The sequence below is a fragment of the Salvelinus alpinus genome, chromosome 3 (genome assembly GCF_045679555.1).
Source record: "Salvelinus alpinus chromosome 3, SLU_Salpinus.1, whole genome shotgun sequence".
NCBI classification, from domain to species: domain Eukaryota; kingdom Metazoa; phylum Chordata; class Actinopteri; order Salmoniformes; family Salmonidae; genus Salvelinus; species Salvelinus alpinus.
The window spans coordinates 18,363,953-18,384,918 of record NC_092088.1 but is presented as its reverse complement, the minus strand read 5'-3'; the positions used below and the strand labels follow the sequence as shown (position 1 = coordinate 18,384,918).

The 20,966-nt window shown below is 41.0% G+C and overlaps 1 protein-coding gene across 4 annotated transcripts; it reads right to left on the bottom strand.

The window, feature by feature from the left end:
* Positions 1-64: 64 nt before the first annotated feature.
* LOC139570173 (mitogen-activated protein kinase 8) lies at positions 65-19,695 on the bottom strand. Of its 4 annotated transcripts, none has more exons than XM_071391796.1 (12): positions 19,281-19,695; positions 12,518-12,698; positions 11,944-12,073; positions 11,515-11,573; positions 8,125-8,263; positions 7,729-7,894; positions 6,231-6,302; positions 5,431-5,613; positions 4,878-5,002; positions 4,216-4,279; positions 3,500-3,577; positions 65-3,203 (listed from the first exon to the last, which is right to left on the bottom strand). In XM_071391796.1, the coding sequence occupies exons 2-12, from the start codon at positions 12,637-12,639 to the stop codon at positions 3,046-3,048; spliced, it is 1,296 nt and encodes a 431-aa protein (XP_071247897.1). In that variant the 5' UTR covers positions 12,640-12,698; positions 19,281-19,695; the 3' UTR covers positions 65-3,045. The 4 variants fall into 4 exon arrangements, with proteins under 4 accessions (XP_071247897.1, XP_071247896.1, XP_071247898.1 ...); XM_071391795.1 differs by lacking the exons at positions 6,231-6,302; positions 19,281-19,695 and adding exons at positions 7,128-7,199; positions 15,604-15,891; XM_071391797.1 differs by lacking the exon at positions 19,281-19,695 and adding an exon at positions 15,604-15,891 and having other exon boundaries at positions 65-3,208.
* Between the last annotated feature and the right edge of the window lie 1,271 nt (positions 19,696-20,966).

Sequence of the window (20,966 nt, the reverse complement as noted above, 5' to 3'; positions counted from 1 at the left end):
AGTGTCTTACAATTCCAACACATATTAAGATCAAGCGCAAAAAAAAGACCTACAAATGCACGAATCAAATTTTGTTTCTTTTATTTGCAGTACATGTTTTTTTAAGTTGGCATCATCAGATCCCAGTGTTTTTATACCAGTAGTGTACTTTTCATTGGCTGCGGTCGGGATGCAGAGCCAGACATGTTGAACTAGTTGCATAACAAACCAGCACCATATATATATATATGAGTTTGTTTTTAGGCATTACTTATCTTTTACATTTTTTCCTTTATCATTATTTGGCCTGATCCCAATCAAAATCTATTGGCCATGCATGATATAACCGCCTCTGGCCATAGATTAAGGACTGGTATAGGACTGATTACGTAACATCATAGATTAAAAGTCACAAGGAATCATCCTAATTCATAAAAAAGGAAAACATGGATTGACAGTACCAAACATTTGTATATTTTCTGAAGGTAGAGAAATGTAACAGGCTAGATCCATCACTTAGTTTACTACTAGCATAATTTGCAGAAGGTATTGCACATGAACTGTAAAAACAAGAGGGAAAAAGAGGGGGGGGGGAGAAATGACATTTACATAAACAATTCTCTTTACTTCTAGGTGAAGTACACACCGTACACAACTAGAAGTTTCCTAACATTGACAATAGTACACTCTCAAATAAATAAATAACGGAATCTGTATTCACATGTCTTCGATAGCTAATCATGTGGGCAACTAGGTATCCAAGAACTTGTAGAAATTGAGTGTGAGGTAGTTCATCAAAGCCTACTTAAAAATCACAATTACAATTTTGAGAGATGTGATAGAAAAGCAAAAAGCCACAGAAAGTCAAACAATTCTGAATGTGTCCCTAATAATGCTGGGTTAAGAAACAGAAGAGCACTTAAAATAACAAAAAATGTATCATAATTATGAATTATAACACAGCTACTATAATAATGGACACATATGATTGGCTGTTATTCTGCATACCTTCCCCTTCGACCATTCAACAACACACTACATGGTATTTTACATTCTGAAACAACTCCATCATTTAGCACAGGCATTCTTCAACACCACCGCATAACAGCTACACTGCCACAGCCACCATTCAGCACAAATACATTTGGCTTAATATTGAGGAAATGAGGCAAAACAGTATGATAATTTCCCTCCTAAAATCATCAAGCACATTCTCATTATGCAAAGTAAAGCCGCAAACCATACACACCTACCAGTCATTGTAATTTTTTTTAAACGTATTTTACTTTGATGAAAGACCTACTTTGATAAAAACTGCCCCCTTTCTGAAACATTTTCAAATGTATGAGCTAAAATAATCAGAAGCATACATCATCCTCTTGACAGAACATTGACCGTAAAGTTGGAGACTTACCAATGCCGTAGGAAAAGAAAATGTACAATACATTAACGATAAACGCCTCAAATGTGATTGACTTATTTGTGGAAACTACTAGTCATTATCAGGAACTGTTATTGACCTCGACACAACAGGCCTACTCATCCTCTTCCTAGATACTCAGGAATGAATGCTTGACAAACTACAGGCACTTTTTCCTTTTAAAAGCTTTTTTTTTTTTTTTTAAAGGACACCATTATTGCATACAGTTCAGAATCACTGATTCACTTGGGTTTTGAGGTGGTTCTGTAGCTATTTTGTGATGTACTAAGCATAGGGTGACATTTATTTAGTGCATGCATACGTACCAGTTCTGCAAAGGGTTCAGCCAATTATCTTCTCTGAGATCCAGCTTATTACTTACGTATTGTACACTCATTTTCCAATTTGAAATGTTCAATACACTGCAAGCTGACTGCACACTTATATTACATGAATAACATGAGCACAGATTAGGAACCTTGTTTCTTTAAATAGTTTGTTTCTGCGCTTTAAGCCTGCAGAATGTCCATCCCTCCAAAGACAACCAACATCACTACATACACAAGCCCTCTCTACGTCCCTGTTTTGGACTCAATCGAAACACATTCTTCATATACCTTCAACCGTCTCAAGTCATGTGTTCTAACTAGTAACATACTATTTCTCACAAAGCTCTTCAGCATACACCTGTACAGTACGACCACGTTTCTCAGTCCTAGCGTACAACATAGCCCCACTGTCAAAGAAAGAGTAAACCTGTAGAAAATAATCACTGGAGAATAACTGACCAGTGGCTTCAGCACTGACAAACAAAGAAAATTATCAAAAGCTCCTTAGTTTCCTTTCTGGACCTATCTGCGCCATTTCCGTCATATACTGTAACACCCATAATATTGGAAAAGAAAATTCAGACAAAAATTCAACAACAAAAAATAAATACTAAATGTCTTCTTTTACCAAAAGAGAAAATGGTTCAGGAATCTAACAGCATTTTGAGATATTTTAAGACTAAACTAATAAGAAAAGAAAAAAAGAAAGCGGTTTAATAAGCTGTTTTTTTTTTCTTTCAAGGAGGTAGTGACTCACGAGGAAAACTGTATATCTCAAAATCCAACCCAATGGATATGCATTAAACAGTATTCTATATGAAAGAGATTAGAATAGACAAAGAAATAGTAATATTCGGAAGGGGAGTACTAAAATCATAAATGATGGGTAGAATGGCTCACTGCAAACTAAATTTGAAAAATATATATTCACCATAAAATCTGTACAAACTCATTCTACATTGATATGGCCAGTTGAAACAGCAGTAGCCTGAAATAGAAGTAGATGAAACTAAAAACAAAGATACAAAATGAAAGCATGTAAAAAGCTTTTACAGACGTTCTCAAAATATCACTATAGGCCAAAACTGCAGCGTAGTGAAATCATAAAGTTCTTAGGTTAAAAATAAATTGATATTACAGCCTGGACTAAAAAATATTAATAAAATGTAATAAAATGTAGTAGTACTTTAAGGGAAAAAAATGTTTTTTCTTCTTTTCTTTTTTTACAAACAAACAAACATCGAAACTGGCCTAAACTCTACACCATTGAAGACAAGTGTAGGGACTGGTGGGACAGGGACCAGGGCAGGGTGATGGTCATCTGCAGCAGCCCAGCGGGTCCGTGTTAGAGGCCGTCTCCAGGCTGCTGTCTGTGTCCGAGGCCAGGGTGGGGTCAGTGGACATGGAGGACACATCGTTGGCGGACGAGGACGACGCAGAAGGGTGCTGCTGGACGCTGCTGCTCACTGCTGCACCTGTGCTACATGTATGGAGAAACAGAGAGGGGGTATCAAGTCAGACTTAAACCACTTCTGGTTAGGCAGAAAGAGGAACGGTTCTTCATTAAGAGCTGGATCTGGAACAGAAGTCAACTACGGGCAGAGAGACCGTGCCAGTCTCAATTTGTTGCTCCCACACATAGTACTCTAGAACCAGGAGATTTCTCTGACCATAAGACCTGACCAGGAACAAGTTATAAGACCTAGTTATAGAGTATAACTATCAGAGTTTGAGTGCTAGGTTGCCCTTGCAGAAAACTCTCTAAACTAACCTAAAGACGCTGGCTGTCCCCGGATCACTCCATTCTTCGTTCTCTCCTCCCAGTCCTGGACTTCCATGTATATCAAATCTGCAATGGATCACAAGATTTAGTCAAAAGAGTGCCTACAGTTGAACTTCTGGTAACTACACCAAAACTCCCAGGTTTTCCAGAAATTCTTGTCAGAAGATTCCTGGAATTAGGAGGGAACAAGCAGGATATCTGGGAATCTTCCAACTGGGATTTCTGGAAAAACTGTGAATCTCGGGAATTTTGCAACCCTAGACATGAGACATAAACCTAAGAAGAACATGACAGACAGGAACATTGCTAGCATGATATGACACGGAGTCCACACTTGAGAATAGAGCATAATAAACAGGGCTCCGCTAGACTTGGGTGTGAATGCCCTGTCGTCATTATCACGCTCCCAAAGGAAGCAGGGTTAGATCACCAGACCAGGTTTAGATTAGACAGGGAGGGGTAGGATGCACCATAAACACGTCTCACTTTAGACAGGCATTTTAGGACAGAGACAGACAAAGGGCAAAACCTGCATAAAACTCAAATATTAAGATTGAATGTCCCACAAGAACATCTTGAGATGTAGAGTCTTAGTAGAATAATGTGCAATTGCAATGTAACATAGTGGAAACATTTAAACATGCTCAAAGTGTATGAATCAAAGCATGAGTAAGGAAAATGGCTTCTCTCGCTCTCTAATGTACCTTTCCACTCCTCCACCGTGTGCTCCCTCTCATCCAGCTGCTTGTCTGTGATCAGCGGTGGGGGCTGCAAGAGGAACAGGACAGGGCACAGTGTACTTTAAGTGGGGTGTCATGGGGACTGTTGGCCTTCTCTTCACTTGGCTGAGTCACAATCAAATTTGATACATTTGCACAAGGCGCTGCACTGCAGCCAAATCTACACGTCTCAAGGCCGATTTTGTCAGTTGTGAGGAATGTTTGCATGCGAGTGACTGAGTGGAGTGCAACATCTCATTCTCCACCCCCGCACTTTACGGTAGCCGGGGTCTGATTGGTTGACAGAGGAAAAATGGCAAGTGCACTCTCAGTGATGACGACCTGGCTGTCAATGGATGTCAAATCCAGATCCCCTGCTTAAACAGTCAGGGAGTTTTATGATCTGATCCGGGCTAAGCTTTTCACAGGCAGGCAAACTCACAGGGCTTTCATTATTTTGCGTGTGGCTGTTTTGACGTTCCCTCTCAACACTCAATGTGTATTTCGAGGCATATGCACGCATAAAAAATAAAAACACACACACACACAGTAGATCTGAAGAGTCATGTTATTATCTAACGTAAGAGTAGATCATTAACACAAGAACCACCCCTCCACGCCCACATAATGGGCCAGTAAGTGCTTACCGCCTCCACTTCAGTTGGATCATACCACACGTTGATGTAGGGGTGCTGGAGAGCCTCGCTCACAGAGATACGTTTGGATGCATCTATTACCAGCATCTTCGATAATAGGTCTCTGGCTTGACTTGCTGCGAGACAATTGAGACAAATAGAGAAATTAATGGCGTGGGAAAATTCCCCTCTCATTCCCTCGGCTGACATTCACTGAGCTGATAAATTAGTGTAGTGGGCCAGAATAGAGTCCCTTAGTCAAACATGATCCGAATCAAAGCAGAGTAAGGCTTCAAACCACCACATAAAATACTATTCATGATCATCAGACTACTTTCCGTGGAATTTCCAATTGATCACATAAGTCGGACTCGATTAGTTAGTGCATATCAGAGACAGTGTTAGGCACATAATATACTTATATTCAGCAAATAACTGACTACTATATATGGGATATTCTAGTCATACAGACATGTATGAGACATTTTGCATTTCACAATGATACACCATACTGCAGTTTCCATGCTTGGGGTGTCCCCCAGGGGCGTGTGCTCTCCCCGCTTACCTTTCAGTTTGTTGTGCTCTGAGTCGGCTGGGAAGAGGACGTCGGGGAAGAGCTTCTCGAAGGTATAGCCGGCATAGCGGGGTCTGTTTTCCACGTAAGTCCTCACTGACTGGTTGAGCTTCATCAGGAACTCCTGACTTGGAGTCCCCAGCTGCTCGATCACCTTGTTCCACTGATCAATATCTGACGTTCCAACATGTAAGAAAAATGCTGCAAAGAGGCTTTTCACAAGCGGAATATTGGCAAGGTTTTGTGCTTGTAGTTGGGATAAAGGAGGAGGATTACGGACACTGGACACAGAGGAGGCGAATTTCTTTCACTGTTGACTTTGTAGAACAACTGTGATTGAGGAACCAAGGGAAAGCTGTTCGATCGCCTCTTCTCCAGTGAGACAGACACAAAGAAGACTGAAAACAAAGCCACAAGCCCACAAGCCTCGACGTGGGACTGTGTAATGAGTTGAAGTGATCAGAACACTTTTCCCTTGAGTTGAAATGGCCGCCGACAGGTACAAACCCTTTCACATATACCCAACCCAGTGGAAAGTAATTTGGATAGGGTGAAAGGTCGCTGGTTTCAAACCTTAAGCAGACTAGGTGAAAAATCTGTCGATGTGCCCTTGAGCAAGGGACTTAACCCTAATCGATCCTGTAACTCGCTCTGGTTAAGAGCATCTGCTAAATGACTAACATGTAAATGCAGTATGATACGCTGACCACCAGAACACACACATAACAAACACATACACACAAATATTCACACACACAATGGAGGGACGACGAGGGTCCAGGGAAGGATACGATCTGTACCTGGGAACAACACACTACCTCGGACCATTTCTGCCATGATGCAGCCAATAGACCAGACATCAACTGAAAAGTGGAATGACAACCAAATTAGCATGCAGAACTCAAAGCAATCCAAAAAAATAAAAATCATAAAACAAGGAAGTAATTACGATGCAGACAAGGTGATGTGTGTGAATACAAACAAAGAAAATGAAGGCATGCCAACTCTCATGTCAAACCGCTGTCAGTGTCCGACTAGGCAGTGCATCATGATAAGGTGAGGGTTTTTTGGTTCACTATCTGGCATATTATTAAACAAAGTGGAAGTGGACCAAAGAACTGCCTACATTGGCTTTCGACTAACAAGACACTGACACCCGAGGCCTGCAGAAACTGTATTATGACAGCAGAAATGCATAAAACCCTCAAGATTTTCACTGGGGCAAATTAATACTATTAGTTTAATAGACAAAGTCCAATTTTTGATCATTGATAAAAGATCGACCAGTCAATCATTGATATTAGATATTCTGTGTAAGGACAGGGTCCATTTCTTATTTTCTGCCAAAATGGCTGCTTATCTTTGAAGAAGTACATCAAACAATATGATTTAAAAGGGTATCTTTTGCAATTGTGTTGGTAAAAAATGAAAGCGCAAAACACTGTCGAATTCTATTTCAGGTGCTTGTTGCATAAGTGAGAAGTGCATCAAGCTACAGCACTGGGTGCTTTGGGGGATAGAGGGAAGGTGTGGGGGGGAGTGGAGGTGTCAGGCATATCAGAAGATAAATACATTTTGACAGTTGCTCTTTGACATGATCTCCGCAATCCATTGTAACAAGCCTTCAAAAATAAACTGATGTTTTTTTCAAATGCAGAACTGAACTGCTTCAAGCAGCACAAGGATACAATCCCTTCCTGGAAAAAGGATTTTGTGGCGAACCATTTCTGCCATAATGCAGCCCACAGCCCATATATCCACTAAATATGTGTAGCATAGAAAGAAGGAGAAGAAGAAAGGCAAAGCAACAAGTCAGCAGGGAAGTTTGGGTCGTTTTTAGACACTGCAGGGATGCCCATATTTTCAGGCAGTTTTTTTCCTCGTATTTAATCTTTGAATTTTATCGCAGCGAGTCCAATGATTCGGAGATATCAAGCCCCATCACATCTGCACATTCTTGCAGTAAACGTTAATTGTTAAAGACAAGCCAAACTAGGGACTGGATCACACTGACATCTAGTCCAGCTGCGCCGTCTCTGGACAGCCTCCTACAAAACACAAGCACTACACCTGCTGTGCACTGGCTCTCTATGCAGCAGGAAAGGAACCCACAACGCATAGCCAGGCGTGCCACCTACCCCTCTGACTGCGACACTGACACGGGAGGGGGGGGGGGGGGGTGTGTGGCTGAAGGTGGGTGTCTCAGGACCTTGTGGGCGGGGCATGCGACAAACAGCGTTCTGCGGCACGCACAGCTCCAATTGGCCGATCCCTCGGTCGCTCACTCACCATTGGCCTGGTAACCCATGCCCAATATGACTTCAGGGGCGCGGTAGTAGCGGGTCACCACGTACGGGGTCATCAGGAGGCCCGTGGCCGCTGTCCTGGCCAATCCAAAGTCCAGGATCTTCAGCGTGCAGTCAGACTTTACCACGATGTTGCTGGGTTTCAGATCCTGAGGTTGGGGGACAGGAGGGGGATACGCTTTAGAGATGGATAACTCTCTACCGATGCTTAAGTTCCATTCACACCACACCAATGAAATTAATTTTTATTCATTGTATTTTTATTTTATTCTCCAAAGGTGAATGCATTGTAAGAGAAGGGAACCATTTAGGAATACAAAGGAGGACTGGGTCATATTAAGGTTGCTTGGCCAGGCAAGGTGTGGTGGTGTGTGCCCACCCTGTGTATGATGCCCGCGGCGTGAAGGTGCTTGATGCCACACAGCATCTGGTAGAGCAGATAGGACAGCCGCTCGTGGTCCAGCTCCATCTGAATCACCTGGCACAGGTTGGCATCCATCAGCTCCATCACAATATACCTGGGGACAGATACAGAGGAGGGAAGGGAGGGTGGATGACATTACACAGAAAGATGTGCAGTGCACACGTATACACTCACAAACGTATGCATACACACAGATACACCCACACACATGAAAGAATATGCACAGAGTGCACACGTCTCGCGTTCTCACTCACACACCAGGGCTTCAGACTGTGACCATTTAATTGTTCCGACTGGTGCAAGCTGCACATTCTACCTGGTCACCTCAATCAAAACGTCCTATTTCTGGGTGGATAAAACCATGAATTTGTTCAACAGTGAAGTGCATTATTCTCATGATTCCTGTAATAAAAGCGTACCTGCTTGTTTGCTGTAATGAGTGAGCCTCTCACACTCTCTCCCCCCCTTCATATCATTTCAGTTGCAATTGCGGGGGAAATGCCAAGAGTGTGAATGCCAAGAGTGTGCAAAGCTGTCCTCAAGGCAAAGGGTGGCTATTTGAAGAATCTCAAATATATTTTGAATTGTTTAACACTTTTTTGGTTACTACATGATTCCATGTGTGTTACTTCACTATTATTCTACAATGTAAAAAATATAAAAATAAAGAAAAACCCTTGAATGAGTAGGAGTTCTAAAACGTTTGACCGGTAGTTTGTGTTTATGCTTACTAACGCTCAAAAGTATGGGGTGAGTTAGAAATGTCCTTGTTTTTTGAAAGAAAAATCTTTTGTCCATTCAAATAGATCCGAAATACAGTGTACACATTGCTAACATTGTAAATGACTATTGTAGTTGGAAACGGCTGATTTTTAATGGAATATCTACATAGGCGTACAGAGGCCCATTATCAGCAACTATCACTCCTGTGTTCCAATGGCACACTGTGTTAGCTAATCCAAGTTTATCATTTTAAAAGGCTAATTGATCATCAGAAAACCCTTTTGCAATTATGTTAGCACAGCTGAAAACTGTTGTTCTGATTAAAGAAGCAATAAAACTGGCCTTCAGACTAGTTGAGTATCTGGAGCATCAGCATTTGTGGGTTCGATTACAGGCTCAAAATGGCCAGAAACAAAGACCTTTCTTCTGAAACTCGTCAGTCTATTCTTGTTCTGAGAATTGAAGGCTATTCCATGCGAGAAATTGCCAAGAAACTGTAGATCTCGTACAACGCTGTGTACTACTCCCTTCACAGAACAGCTAACCAGAATAGAAAGAGGAGTGGGAGGCCCCGGTGCACAACTGAGCAAGAGGACAAGTACATTAGAGTGGCTAGTTTGAGAAACAGACACCTCAAAGTCCTCAACTGGCAGCTTCATTAAATAGTACCCGCAAAACACTGTTCTCAACTTTAAAAATTGAAGAGGCGACTCCGGGATGCTGGCCTTTTTCTTTGCATGGTTGCAAAGAAAAAGCCATATCTCAGACTGGCCAATAAAAGAAAAGATTAAGATGGGCAAAATAACACAGACACTGGACAGAAAACCCTAAGTTTGAGGTGTTCAGATCTCAAAGAAGAACATTCGTAAGATGCATAAAAAATTAAAAGATGCTGGAAGAGTGCTTGACGCCATCTGTCAAGCATGGTGGAGGCCATGTGATGGTCTGTGGGTGCTTTGGTTGTGGTAAAGTGGGATATTTGTACATGGTACAAGGGATCTTGAAGAAGGAAGGCTATCACTCCATTTTGCAACGCCATACCCTGTGGACAGCGCTTAATTGGAGCCAATTTCCCCCTACAACAGGACAATGCCCCAAAGCACAGCTCCAAACTATGCAAGAAATATTTAGGGAAGAAGCAGTCAGATGGTATTCTGTCTATAATGGAGTGGCCAGCACAGTCACCGGATCTCAACCCTACTGAGCTGTTGTGGGAGCAGCTTAACCGTATGGTATGTAAGAAGTGCCCATCAAGCCAATCCAACTTGTGGGAAGTGCTTCAGGAAGCACGGGGTGAAATCTCTTCAGATTACCACAACAAATTGACAACTAGACTGCCAAAGGTCTGCAAGGCTATAATTATTGCAAATGGAGGATTCTTTGACGAAAGCAAAGTTTATAGGACACAATTATTATTTCAATTAAAAATCATTATTTATAACCTTGTCAACATCTTGACTATATTTCCTATTCAATTTGCAACCCATTTCATGCATGTTTTCATGGAAAACAAGGACATTTCTAAGTGACCCCAAACTTCTAAACGGTAGTGTGTATATATAAATAATGGCTCTTTGAGAACTAACAATCAAATAACAGCTAGACAGTCAGGGAGAATCTAAAATAAAATAAATGTTAATGGTCATTCAGGCCACATGTCCATTGATTTTGTTATAATGTTTGAGCAGAGGAACACAGCATTAGCCATGGCAAAATACATAGAATTGAAGGAAATTATCTTAAAACGGCAAAAGTGTTTCTCAGCTCGATGCCAAACTGTGTAGATTAAAAACTGCAAGTTACCTTTCTAGCTAATAAATTATGTTAGAATTTACACTTCCTCTTCCAATAAACTGTGGGGAGGTCAAAATAATAACTGTCGACCAAATCTATTAATTTTAAAATGTTTATTACTTCTACTTGCCATTATCATTCACCCAGAACTATGCCAGTTATGGATTTACACATCTAGTTTTTCTGGATCTATGTCAAGTAATGCAAGGGGGAAAAATGGCACAGCAGTCATTTTGGGAGGAGGTGTGGATGACCACACACCATAGCAGTCATCTTTTAATGATGACAAGATGTGATTTCTTTTTTTTGCTAACATATGGATGGTGGTCCCTCGGTCACCGGTTTTCCCTGGGCAAGAAAAGTTTGTAATAGACCAGGGTTTTTCACTTCTTAAAAAAGCATTGTAAATTACTTCATAAATGACTCAAATGTATTCTATTGTGTGATGCTGCAGGATACATACACGCACACAAACACAGGAGTGGGCTGCTCCGCCGTCATACTCCGTCATAGTGCAACGGGCTTGTTTTACCCCCCAGCCATGATGTTCATTTTTCTTTTTAGATCCAAATCAGAAAGACAGAGATTCTCAAAGTACCTCCCTCCGCTCTGAGAATGAATCACATTTCCTCCCATGCACTACAATGTACTAACCCTTCAGTTATCCCACAATAGACCCTGGTCCCCACTACACTGTACAAAAAACACACATCCAAAATATACTTTTGGCCATTTCAGCACTACAGCCTACCAGGGAACAGAGATTATACAGTATTGCAATTTATCCTTATTGATTTTATAAGCAAAGTCGACGATGACGTTACTTACACATCTTGAAATTCTTCCAGCGTCTTCTGTGGCGTGAATACATTTAATAGGCCAATAATCTGTGGAGATATAAGATGCATCAGTGCATCATAGTCGTGTGAGCAGCGTATGTAGGGACATTGCATGTCATGCTGACAATATGCTGCCTAAGGGCGAGCTAACACTACAGAAGGGTTCTTCCGAAAATGAATAACACCACATCAAATAGACAATGACATTTTAGAAAAATGAATCAAGAATTAATGTAAGAGCTACAAGAGGATCGCAGCATTCTAGAATGATCTGTGGTGATCTTACATTTTGGTTCAATTGTACAAGAGAAAATGCTTTCGCAACTTTCTTTTCTATAAATTGGGACAACTCCCTTTCCTACTTGCTGTTCCCCTTTTTCTAATCAGACACACAAATTCAGAGAGGTGAATAGCTTACGTTCTTATGGTTGACACATTTCATGAGCACCAGTTCTCTGTAAGCTCTTTTGGCATGGGTCTGGTTCTGGAAAGGCCGGCTGAGTTTTTTAATTGCCACATTTCGTTCAAGGTTGTGGTCATACGCTGAGCTAGAAACACAAAAATACAAATGTACGTCCATACTTTATGATGTATCTGAAGAAGGCTAGCATTAAATATATATATATTATTAATGAAAGATGAGTTTTGTTCCTTATTTCCCACATCCTAGATCAATATCAGGGTCCAAATGATTGAAGTGTAATACCGGACCAATGGCAAACATATAGCATATAAACAAACTTAAAGCAGCTAATAACGTATCATATTGACTTCCAATGCCATTTCAACCTACAGCAGCTAATAACGTTTGAATCACATTGACTTCCAATACCATTTCAAATAGCTGGCAAATTGTGATATTTTATAGTATGATTCAGACGAGATGTTCTTTCCCAGAGTAACACACACAGTTCTAACATAGCCACTGGAAAATGAGCATTTGGCTACAGGGCATCTCTTTTCCTTTCCAATTCACAGCTCCATCTACTCACCAGACAATCCCTTGTGCTCCGGAGCCTATGGGTCTTAAATTCTGGTAGCGCTTCAACACCGTAAAAGTGGAATCCCCGACGTCTAAACTGTAATACTCCTTTTCACGCTTATTCCGATTCATGATGAAATCTGGACAAAGTGTGTGTTTTGGGCATCCAAGTGGGACTTCTGTCTCAAGACCTAAGACAGAGGGAGAAGAAACAGAAAGATAAAAAAGCAATTAGCATATTATCAGCTTATTACCTGGACCTTCCAAGCCATAGCTGTCAATCTATGGGAATACGATTGACAGAGGCTGCATTGTGTGTCAAAATTCATGAGGCGAAATGATTCAGTATATGAGAGAAATCAAGTCCTCCCTGAAAAGCGATGACATTTGGGTCATTTAGGCTAGCGAGAGTATACTGCGTTACACATACAGTTAATCTAAATAGGTTTAAATGCATTACAACACATTATAGTTCTGGGTTTATAGGATTAGCTGGTATTTTATATCCCATCATAAATCAATATACTGTACAAATTCATTCCAGGATTTGGATCACAGCTTTCAAAAATGCAAAACCAGAGCACTGCAAAGCAAAACATCAGCCCAGCAAACTGTCTGGTACCACCAATCAATTGTGGTCTAAACAGGGACCAATGTTTCAGCCACAATTGTGTTAGCCTAAGCTGGCCAAACCTTCAGCTCAAAAAATCCATTGCATACATCCTGCTTCTACAGCTTTAAAAACATCTCCAATATCAGAAAACAGAGAGGCATTTCCTGGGGGTTGTGGCTGTGCTTTGCTAGCATTTAAACTAGGGCTGTGAATTTACCAGTGTCGCAATACGTTTTCCATGGCAAAAATTAAAACACAAAGCAGACCACACTCTGGTCCTTTAAAAACCTGCTATATGTAAAATACTGTGTGGAAAAGCAGGGAAAATAAATAAATGTGACTCTGGATGACACTAAAAGTATGTTAATTTCAAACATTAGGGCTGTTTTCCTAAAGAAGTTAAATACACTTTGTGTTTTGTTTCCTTGCCACAATAGTAACTAGACGTCCGGGCTCGATTTTAACATAGAAAATGTAAAACAAACACAATGTCTTTAGATGATTGTTCAGGCAGGACATTGCCAGCGCTAGAAAAGTTCATCACTAGCTTATAGAGAAATCCCACAGCTATCACAACAAGAGGGACTAGTACCACTGTCCAAAGACCATTTGAGCATGCAGAAATGTACATTTAAGACTCATTGTTCAGGCAAATGGAAGAAAGTATTGAGGCAGAGAGAGAAAAGGAGAGCGGGAGGGAGCGCTGGATTTGATAAGGAGCTAGAATAAGAAATCATTAGTCAAATCTAGAACATTTGTGCTGAGGACATTTTCACTGGCTGATGGCTGCACGGTCAACAGACCATGACTTGACCTCCATACGCCTATACAGCCACCCCCTTCCCCTTTTCCACATGAAGGGGCGTTCAGCAGGGTTTTTTCATCCCGGTTGAAAGGCATGTCAACGGCCTGAAGCCCTGCTATGAGATGGAGGGACTAAAACAGGGTTTGGAGAAGCCTGAACAGAATGCTTTGCCAAATTCAAAATGAAATCGTTTCTGTGCAGTCGCTCCATCCAATTGTGTGCTCTGGAGCAGAATGAATGGCGGTGTGAACAACAGGATGACCATAGCAATACAGTCAGATTAAATTGAATGATATGCGTGTAATTTTATTAAAACAACATGAATTACACTTTTTTTCCACCACATTATCACTGGAATGTGAGCATTTTTATGACATGTCAGTTGGTCTTTAGACGTGAAACTTAGATGAGTGCTGCTTCAAATCACAGAGAATCTGAGAGAATGTGCGATCAGAGGGAGGCAGAGAACCATAGCCATGAAGCATGTCGTCGCGCTACATCGTCTGACGCTGTTTCAAGGTCTCTCACTAATCACACGTTCGCGGTATGGGGCATTTCAGTAAAATGGGGGCCCATTTCATTTCAAGGAATAAATTAAATGCATAACTGGAAGAAAGCTGAACATGAAAATGGGTTGTTCAAACTTTCAAACCAGCTGTCAAACCATTCAGGGCCATCCATGACTCTCTTTCATACTACAATGCCCAGCTGGGGTCTACATCTAACCTAAATTAATATGACTTCTCACATTATCTGTGTTTTTTTCTGGGATTCACCAGCCTACTTTTCCAGCTAATGAAGACGTTGAAGCCTATCACCACAGAGCAGACATCACGATTAGAAGCAATGTGCCAAAAGCATCTGGCTTCATCTGTTACGGAGGTCATTCTTCTATATGACACACCTGGAATGGTTAATGAAGGTGTCCAAAATCCTTCAAAAACAACATGCGACACTAAACATCACCGAAATTGCATTAATCTTTAATTGAATAGATAGTCAAATTAAGATATGATTTAACCATATTTACATGATAAATAGCGTTCATATTATGATAGATGGTTGTCGATGTGACCATAAAATCGTCGATTCATTATTCTGCTATTCTTAGGTATATTGGATTAAATGTAGACAAATTGCAGCTATACACCTCTCACCTGTTTAATAGAAATCGGCTTGACGCACTAGCAGCAGGCAATAAGTTAACTTGCACTCACAAGTTTATACTAGTCCATTGGTGGTAGGCTAATTGTCAAAAGCCCATTTATGACCGAATGGTGGGCTTGTGTTTCTCATTCATTTTAGAAATTATGGTGATGTTACAAATCCAAATATAGCATGGCAAATGTAACCACGCCGTTGATGTTGTCAGTAGCCTATATGCCGCGAAGATACTTAGGTCGTTGTTACAATGTAGCACTAGCTGTTAGCAGGTAGTTAGTCTTACAATGTAACGTTAGCGCATTTTGTAGCCTCTGGTGCGCGTTTGAGAATATCCAATAGCCATCTTTTTTTTATTCGGTGCATGTCTTTAAAAGCCCAAACTTGACAATATGGTCCAGCTAGCTAATTGCTGTTATTTAATGTATTTTCTGTGTTCTTTGCAACCCATCAGTGCGAATACCCTCCCCCACTGCAAACAATAACATGTCTTATAAAGGTTTAATATCGAACTCACCCTACTCCAAAAGAACGCGTTAGAAATTCCAAAACTGTCAAACCGCGGTTTCTGGTCTTCCGTTGAAATATACAGCAGAATGTTTGAAGATATTATATTATTTCTTCCTTAGTAGGACAACCTCTGAATCCACTGCGTTTCCTTCCACTGGCAGGCCTGGTTCTGCCAAATACATGTGTACTACGTAGCCTAATCTTTGAGTCCGTGACACAGAGGCATTTTCTGCCATTTCATACCGATGTCGTCGAAACCTTGCGATGTTTGCCGGAAGTTGCCGATGAGAACTAGGTGACATTCAAGAGCAAATCGTCCTGCGGTGTTGTATAGCCTACGGTAGCCTACCTCTCACGGTATTAGTTTATGTAGCAACACTATGCAGGACAAATTAGAGGCATTTAGGCATTTCACCTCTGTGATCTCGCCATAATAAGCACACGCACTTACGCGCGTGCATAGAGCGAGAGAGAACCTACAGCAGCACCTAGATCTTCTGCACAGATTCTGCCAGACCTGGGCCCTGACAGTAAATCTCAGTAGAGCAGTGGTTGCCAAACTTTTTATAGTCCCGTACCCCTTCAAACATTCAACCTCCAGCAGCGTACCCCCTCTAGCACCAGGGTCAGTGCACTCTCAAATGTTGTTTTTTGCCATTGTTGTAAGCCTGCCACACACACACTATATGATACATTTATTAAACATAAGAATGAGTGTGAGTTTTTGTCACAACCCGGCTCGTGGGAAGCCGGCTGCGACAGAGCCTGGACTCGAACCCAGAATCTCTAGTGACACAGCTGGCAGGATATTCTGAGCGCAGCCCTACCCAGAAATCTGGCAGTGGCTTCTGATTAAATTAAATTTTCACAGAACCACTTGTTGCAATTTTGATGAGGCTCTCTTGTTCAGGTATCGGTAAGTGGACTGGAAGCATGGCATGAAAGGGATAACGAATCCAGTTGTTTGTGTTGTCCGTTTCGGGAAAGTACTGGCGTAATTGCGCACCCAGCTCACTCAAGTGCTTCGCTATATCACATTTTACATTGTCCATAAGCTTGAGTTCATTTGTCTTCATTAATTGACCCCCCCATAAACATAATGGACATATACCAGGAGCTGTGCCAGGCCCGTCACGTCTGTTGACTCATTCAGCTGTAACGCACAGAATTCACTGGCTTGTATGCGAAAGAGTAATTGTTTCAAAACATCTCCTGCCATTTCACTGATGTGTCATAAAACAGTGTTGTTTGAAGGCATTGTCTGTATAGTTTTTGTTGGCCTTTTCCCCCAGCATTGTCCCAGCCATATCCGCGGTAGCAGGAAGAATCAAGTCCTCCACAATAGTATGTGGCTTGCCTGTTCTAGTCACTTGGTAGCTCACCATATAAGACGCTTCTAGCCCCTTCTTATTAATGATATCTGTTGCTTTTATAAAGTTGAAGTCAGAAGTTTACATACACCTTAGCCAAATACATTTAAACTCCGTTTTTCACAATTCCTGACATTTAATCCTAGTAAACATTCACTGTCTTAGGTCAGTTAGGATCACCATTTTATTTTAAGAATGTGAAATGTCAGAATAATAGTAGAGAAAATGATTTATTTCAGCGTTTATTTCTTTCATCACATTCCCAGTGGGTCAGAAGTTTACATACACTCAATTAGTATTTGGTAGCATCGCCTTTAAATTGTTTAACTTGGGCCAAACGTTTCGGGTAGCCTTCCACAAGCTTCCCACAATAAGTTGGGTGAATTTTGGCCCATTCCTCCTGACAGAGCTGGTGTAACTGAGTCAGGTTTGTAGGCCTCCTTGCTTGCACATGCTTTTTCTGTTCTGCCTACACATTTTCTATAGGATGAGGTCAGGGCTTTGTCATGGCCACTCCAATACCTTGACTTTGTTGTCCTTAGGCCATTTTTTCCACAACTTTGGAAGTATGCTTGGGGTCATTGTCCATTAGGAAGACCCATTTGCGACCAAGCTTCAACTTCCTGACTTGTTGAGATGTTGCTTCAATATATCCACATAATTTTCCTGCCTCATGATGCCATCTATTTTGTGAAGTGCACCAGTCCCTCCTGCACCAAAGCACCTCCACAACATGATGCTGCCACCCCGTGCTTCAAGATTGGGATGGTGTTCTTCGGCTTGTAAGCCTCCCCCTTTTTCCTCCAAACATAACGATGGTTATTATGGCCAAACAGTTCTATTTAGTTTCATTAGACCAGAGGACATTTCTCCAAAAAGTACAATCTTTGTCCCCATGTGCAGTTGCAAACCGTAATCTGTTTTTTTATGGCAGTTTTGGAGCAGTGGCTTCTTCCTTGCTGAGCGGCCTTTCAGGTTATGTCGATATAGGACCCGTTTTACTGTGGATATAGATACTTTTGTACCTGTTTCCTCCAGCATCTTCACAATGTCCTTTGCTGTTGTTCTGGGATTGATTTGCACTTTTCACACAAGTACGTTCATCTCTAGGAGACAGAACGCGTCTCCTTCCTGAGCGGTAGGACGTCTGCTTGGTACCATGGTGTTTATACTTGCGTACTATTGTTTGTACAGATGAACGTGGTACCTTCAGGTGTTTGGAAAATGCTCCCAAGGATGAACCAGACTTGTGGAGGTCTACTATATTTATATTATATTGGCTGATTTCTTTAGATTTTCCCATTATGTCAAGCAAAGAGGCACTGAGTTTGAAGGCAGGCCTTGAAATACATCCAAAGGTACACCTCCAATTGACTCAAATGATGTCCATTAGCCTATCAGAAGCTTCTAAAGCCATGACATAATTTTCTGGAATTTTCCAAGCTGTTTAAAGGCACAGTCAACTAAGTGTATGTAAACTTCTGACCCATTGGAATTATACAGTGAATTATAAGTGAAATAATCTGTATGTAAATAATTGTTGGAAAAATTACTTGTGTCATGCACAAAGTAGATGTCCTAACCGACTTGCCAAAACTATAGTTTGTTAGCAAGACATTTGTGGAGTGGTTGAAAAACGAGTTTTAATGACTCCAACCTAAGTGTATGTAAACTTCCGACTTCAACTGTACATGTCTTACTACTCAAAAGTCATCTTTGTAGCTAAAAATACTTGAATCAGTAATAGAACCCATTGCCCTTTTTGGTTGCGAGGTCTGGGATCCGCTCACCAACCAAGAATTCACAAAATGGGACAAACACCAAATTGAGACTCTGCAAAAACGTCCTCTGTGTACATCGTAAAACATAAAATAATGCACACAGAGCAGAATAAGGCCGATACCCACTAATTACCAGAAAAGAGACATTAAATTCTACAACCACCTAAAAGGAAGAGATTCCCAAACATTCCATAACAAAGCCATTACCTACAGAGAGATTAACCTAGAGAACAGTCCCCTAAGCAAGCTGGTCTTGGGGCTATGTTCACAAACACAAACAGACTCCACAGAGCCCCAGGAATTGAATTGAGATTGGGTACCGGAAATCCCCAAAAGTCCCCACAAGGATAGCAAAACAAGGAAAATTCTCCCAGTTAATTATTCTTACTTTTTAACTGTGCATTTGTTCTCGTGGGCCTAAGCTATTTTAGGTTTAGGTTCGGGGTTCAGGGTTCAAATCAAATTAAATACAATTTATTTTTCACATGCGCAGATACAACAGCTGTAGACTTCATTGTGAAATGCTTACTTACGAGCCCTTTCCCAACAATGCAGTTAAAAAGTAAGAAAAATTGGCAAACAAAAGTCACTGTGGGGACGACCACGTGGATGCACTTGACTGTGGCGAACTCCTCAATGCCATCGGATGAATCCCGGAACATATTCCAGTCTGTACTACGAAACAGTCTTGTATTTTAGCGCCCGCTCTCTGGGTGAGCATTTTCTTCATTGCTTACGGCTTGTTGCCGTTCTGCCGATGTATAGAAAAAAACAGCTAGATTTATATTTCCCATGTCCTGGTTCAGCTACAGCTCTGAGAAACATAGGATATTACAGATCACGTTGATAGGCTAGTCTCGAACGGAGCTTGTCTAGTTTATTCTCCAGTGGATTGAACGTTCGCCAATAGAACGGAAGGGAAATGCGGTTTATCCACTCGCCAACCTAGTCTCATCTGGTATCCCACACACTGGCCTCTATAACGCCTCCCGGGATGAGTAGTATGTCCTTCGCCCCAACTAATTGAAGTATTATTCCCTTCAGCGTCATTCTTTTAGGGTTACAATTAGGGTTATTGTCAGGAGTTAGGTGTTAGGTTTAGCGTTAGGATTTTGAATGGAAATGGTGTGTGTGTGAGAGAGAGAGCGTAAGAAAGTAAAACAGATAGCAAGAGAAAAAGAGAGTGTTGGTGACTTTAGCCAAACAACAATCACACATTATAGTCGAAGTAAAAAAAAATATATATATATATATTATTAACATGGGTTGGATTAGTAGAATTGAGCAGAACAATACGTGTATCACTTTACTATTGAAAGATTAGCTAAATGTTCTTGCCCACACCGATTGGTTGACCACTACCTTGCTGCTTGTCAAACCGCTCCTGCGTAATCCAATTGAGTTCTTATACCTGGAGTCTAAAAATAGTCCAAATTGACCGAAAACCCAGTATCGATACATCGCTACGTTTGTGTACAGAACATTATATTCAATGGAGAAAATGACTTATTTCCACGCTATCTTGTGATGGAATTATGGATAGATGAAAAGTCGCCTGATTGGCTAGAAAAAGTAGCGAATGAAGAGTACAGCCACAGGTGGAATGCGGTGTGACGCTTGAGAAGATTACATTCGAGCTGGAGGTTTTCTGAAGAGGGACTTCTTCATATATTGAATGAAATTAGGTAAAGTTATGGGTTTAATTGGATAGAATTGCCCAAAAATATAGACCTACATCTATTCAACACAAATGTGATATTCTATGAATGTCTAAAAGTTGCGGGAACACGACCAATGAGTAAGTGAATGAATGCCGGTATGTCATCGGGAGGTAATTGTGGCCCGATCTTGCCATTAGGTATTTACAGTTTAATTACAACATATTCCATCGACAGTTTCTAGACAATAGCCTAAAGAGTTTATCGTCAGCGATAGTTTTAGCACATCAATTTAATTATTGGGCAAGTGATTTTGATATTTTGCTAGGATAAGAGTAAGTAAATATGTTTTAAATGCAACGACAGCATGAATATAGCCAGTTATCATGCCTTTATATTTAAATTATTTATATATTTTTGTACAAACTGTCCTGGTGCAAAAATAGACCTACCCTGTCTGACCTGGGGCTGGGTAGCATGATGTATGATAATTGTTTATTTTCAGAGTAAACCAATTGGGAACGTGATATTTAGGTAATGGGGGTACCCACTACCTAAATA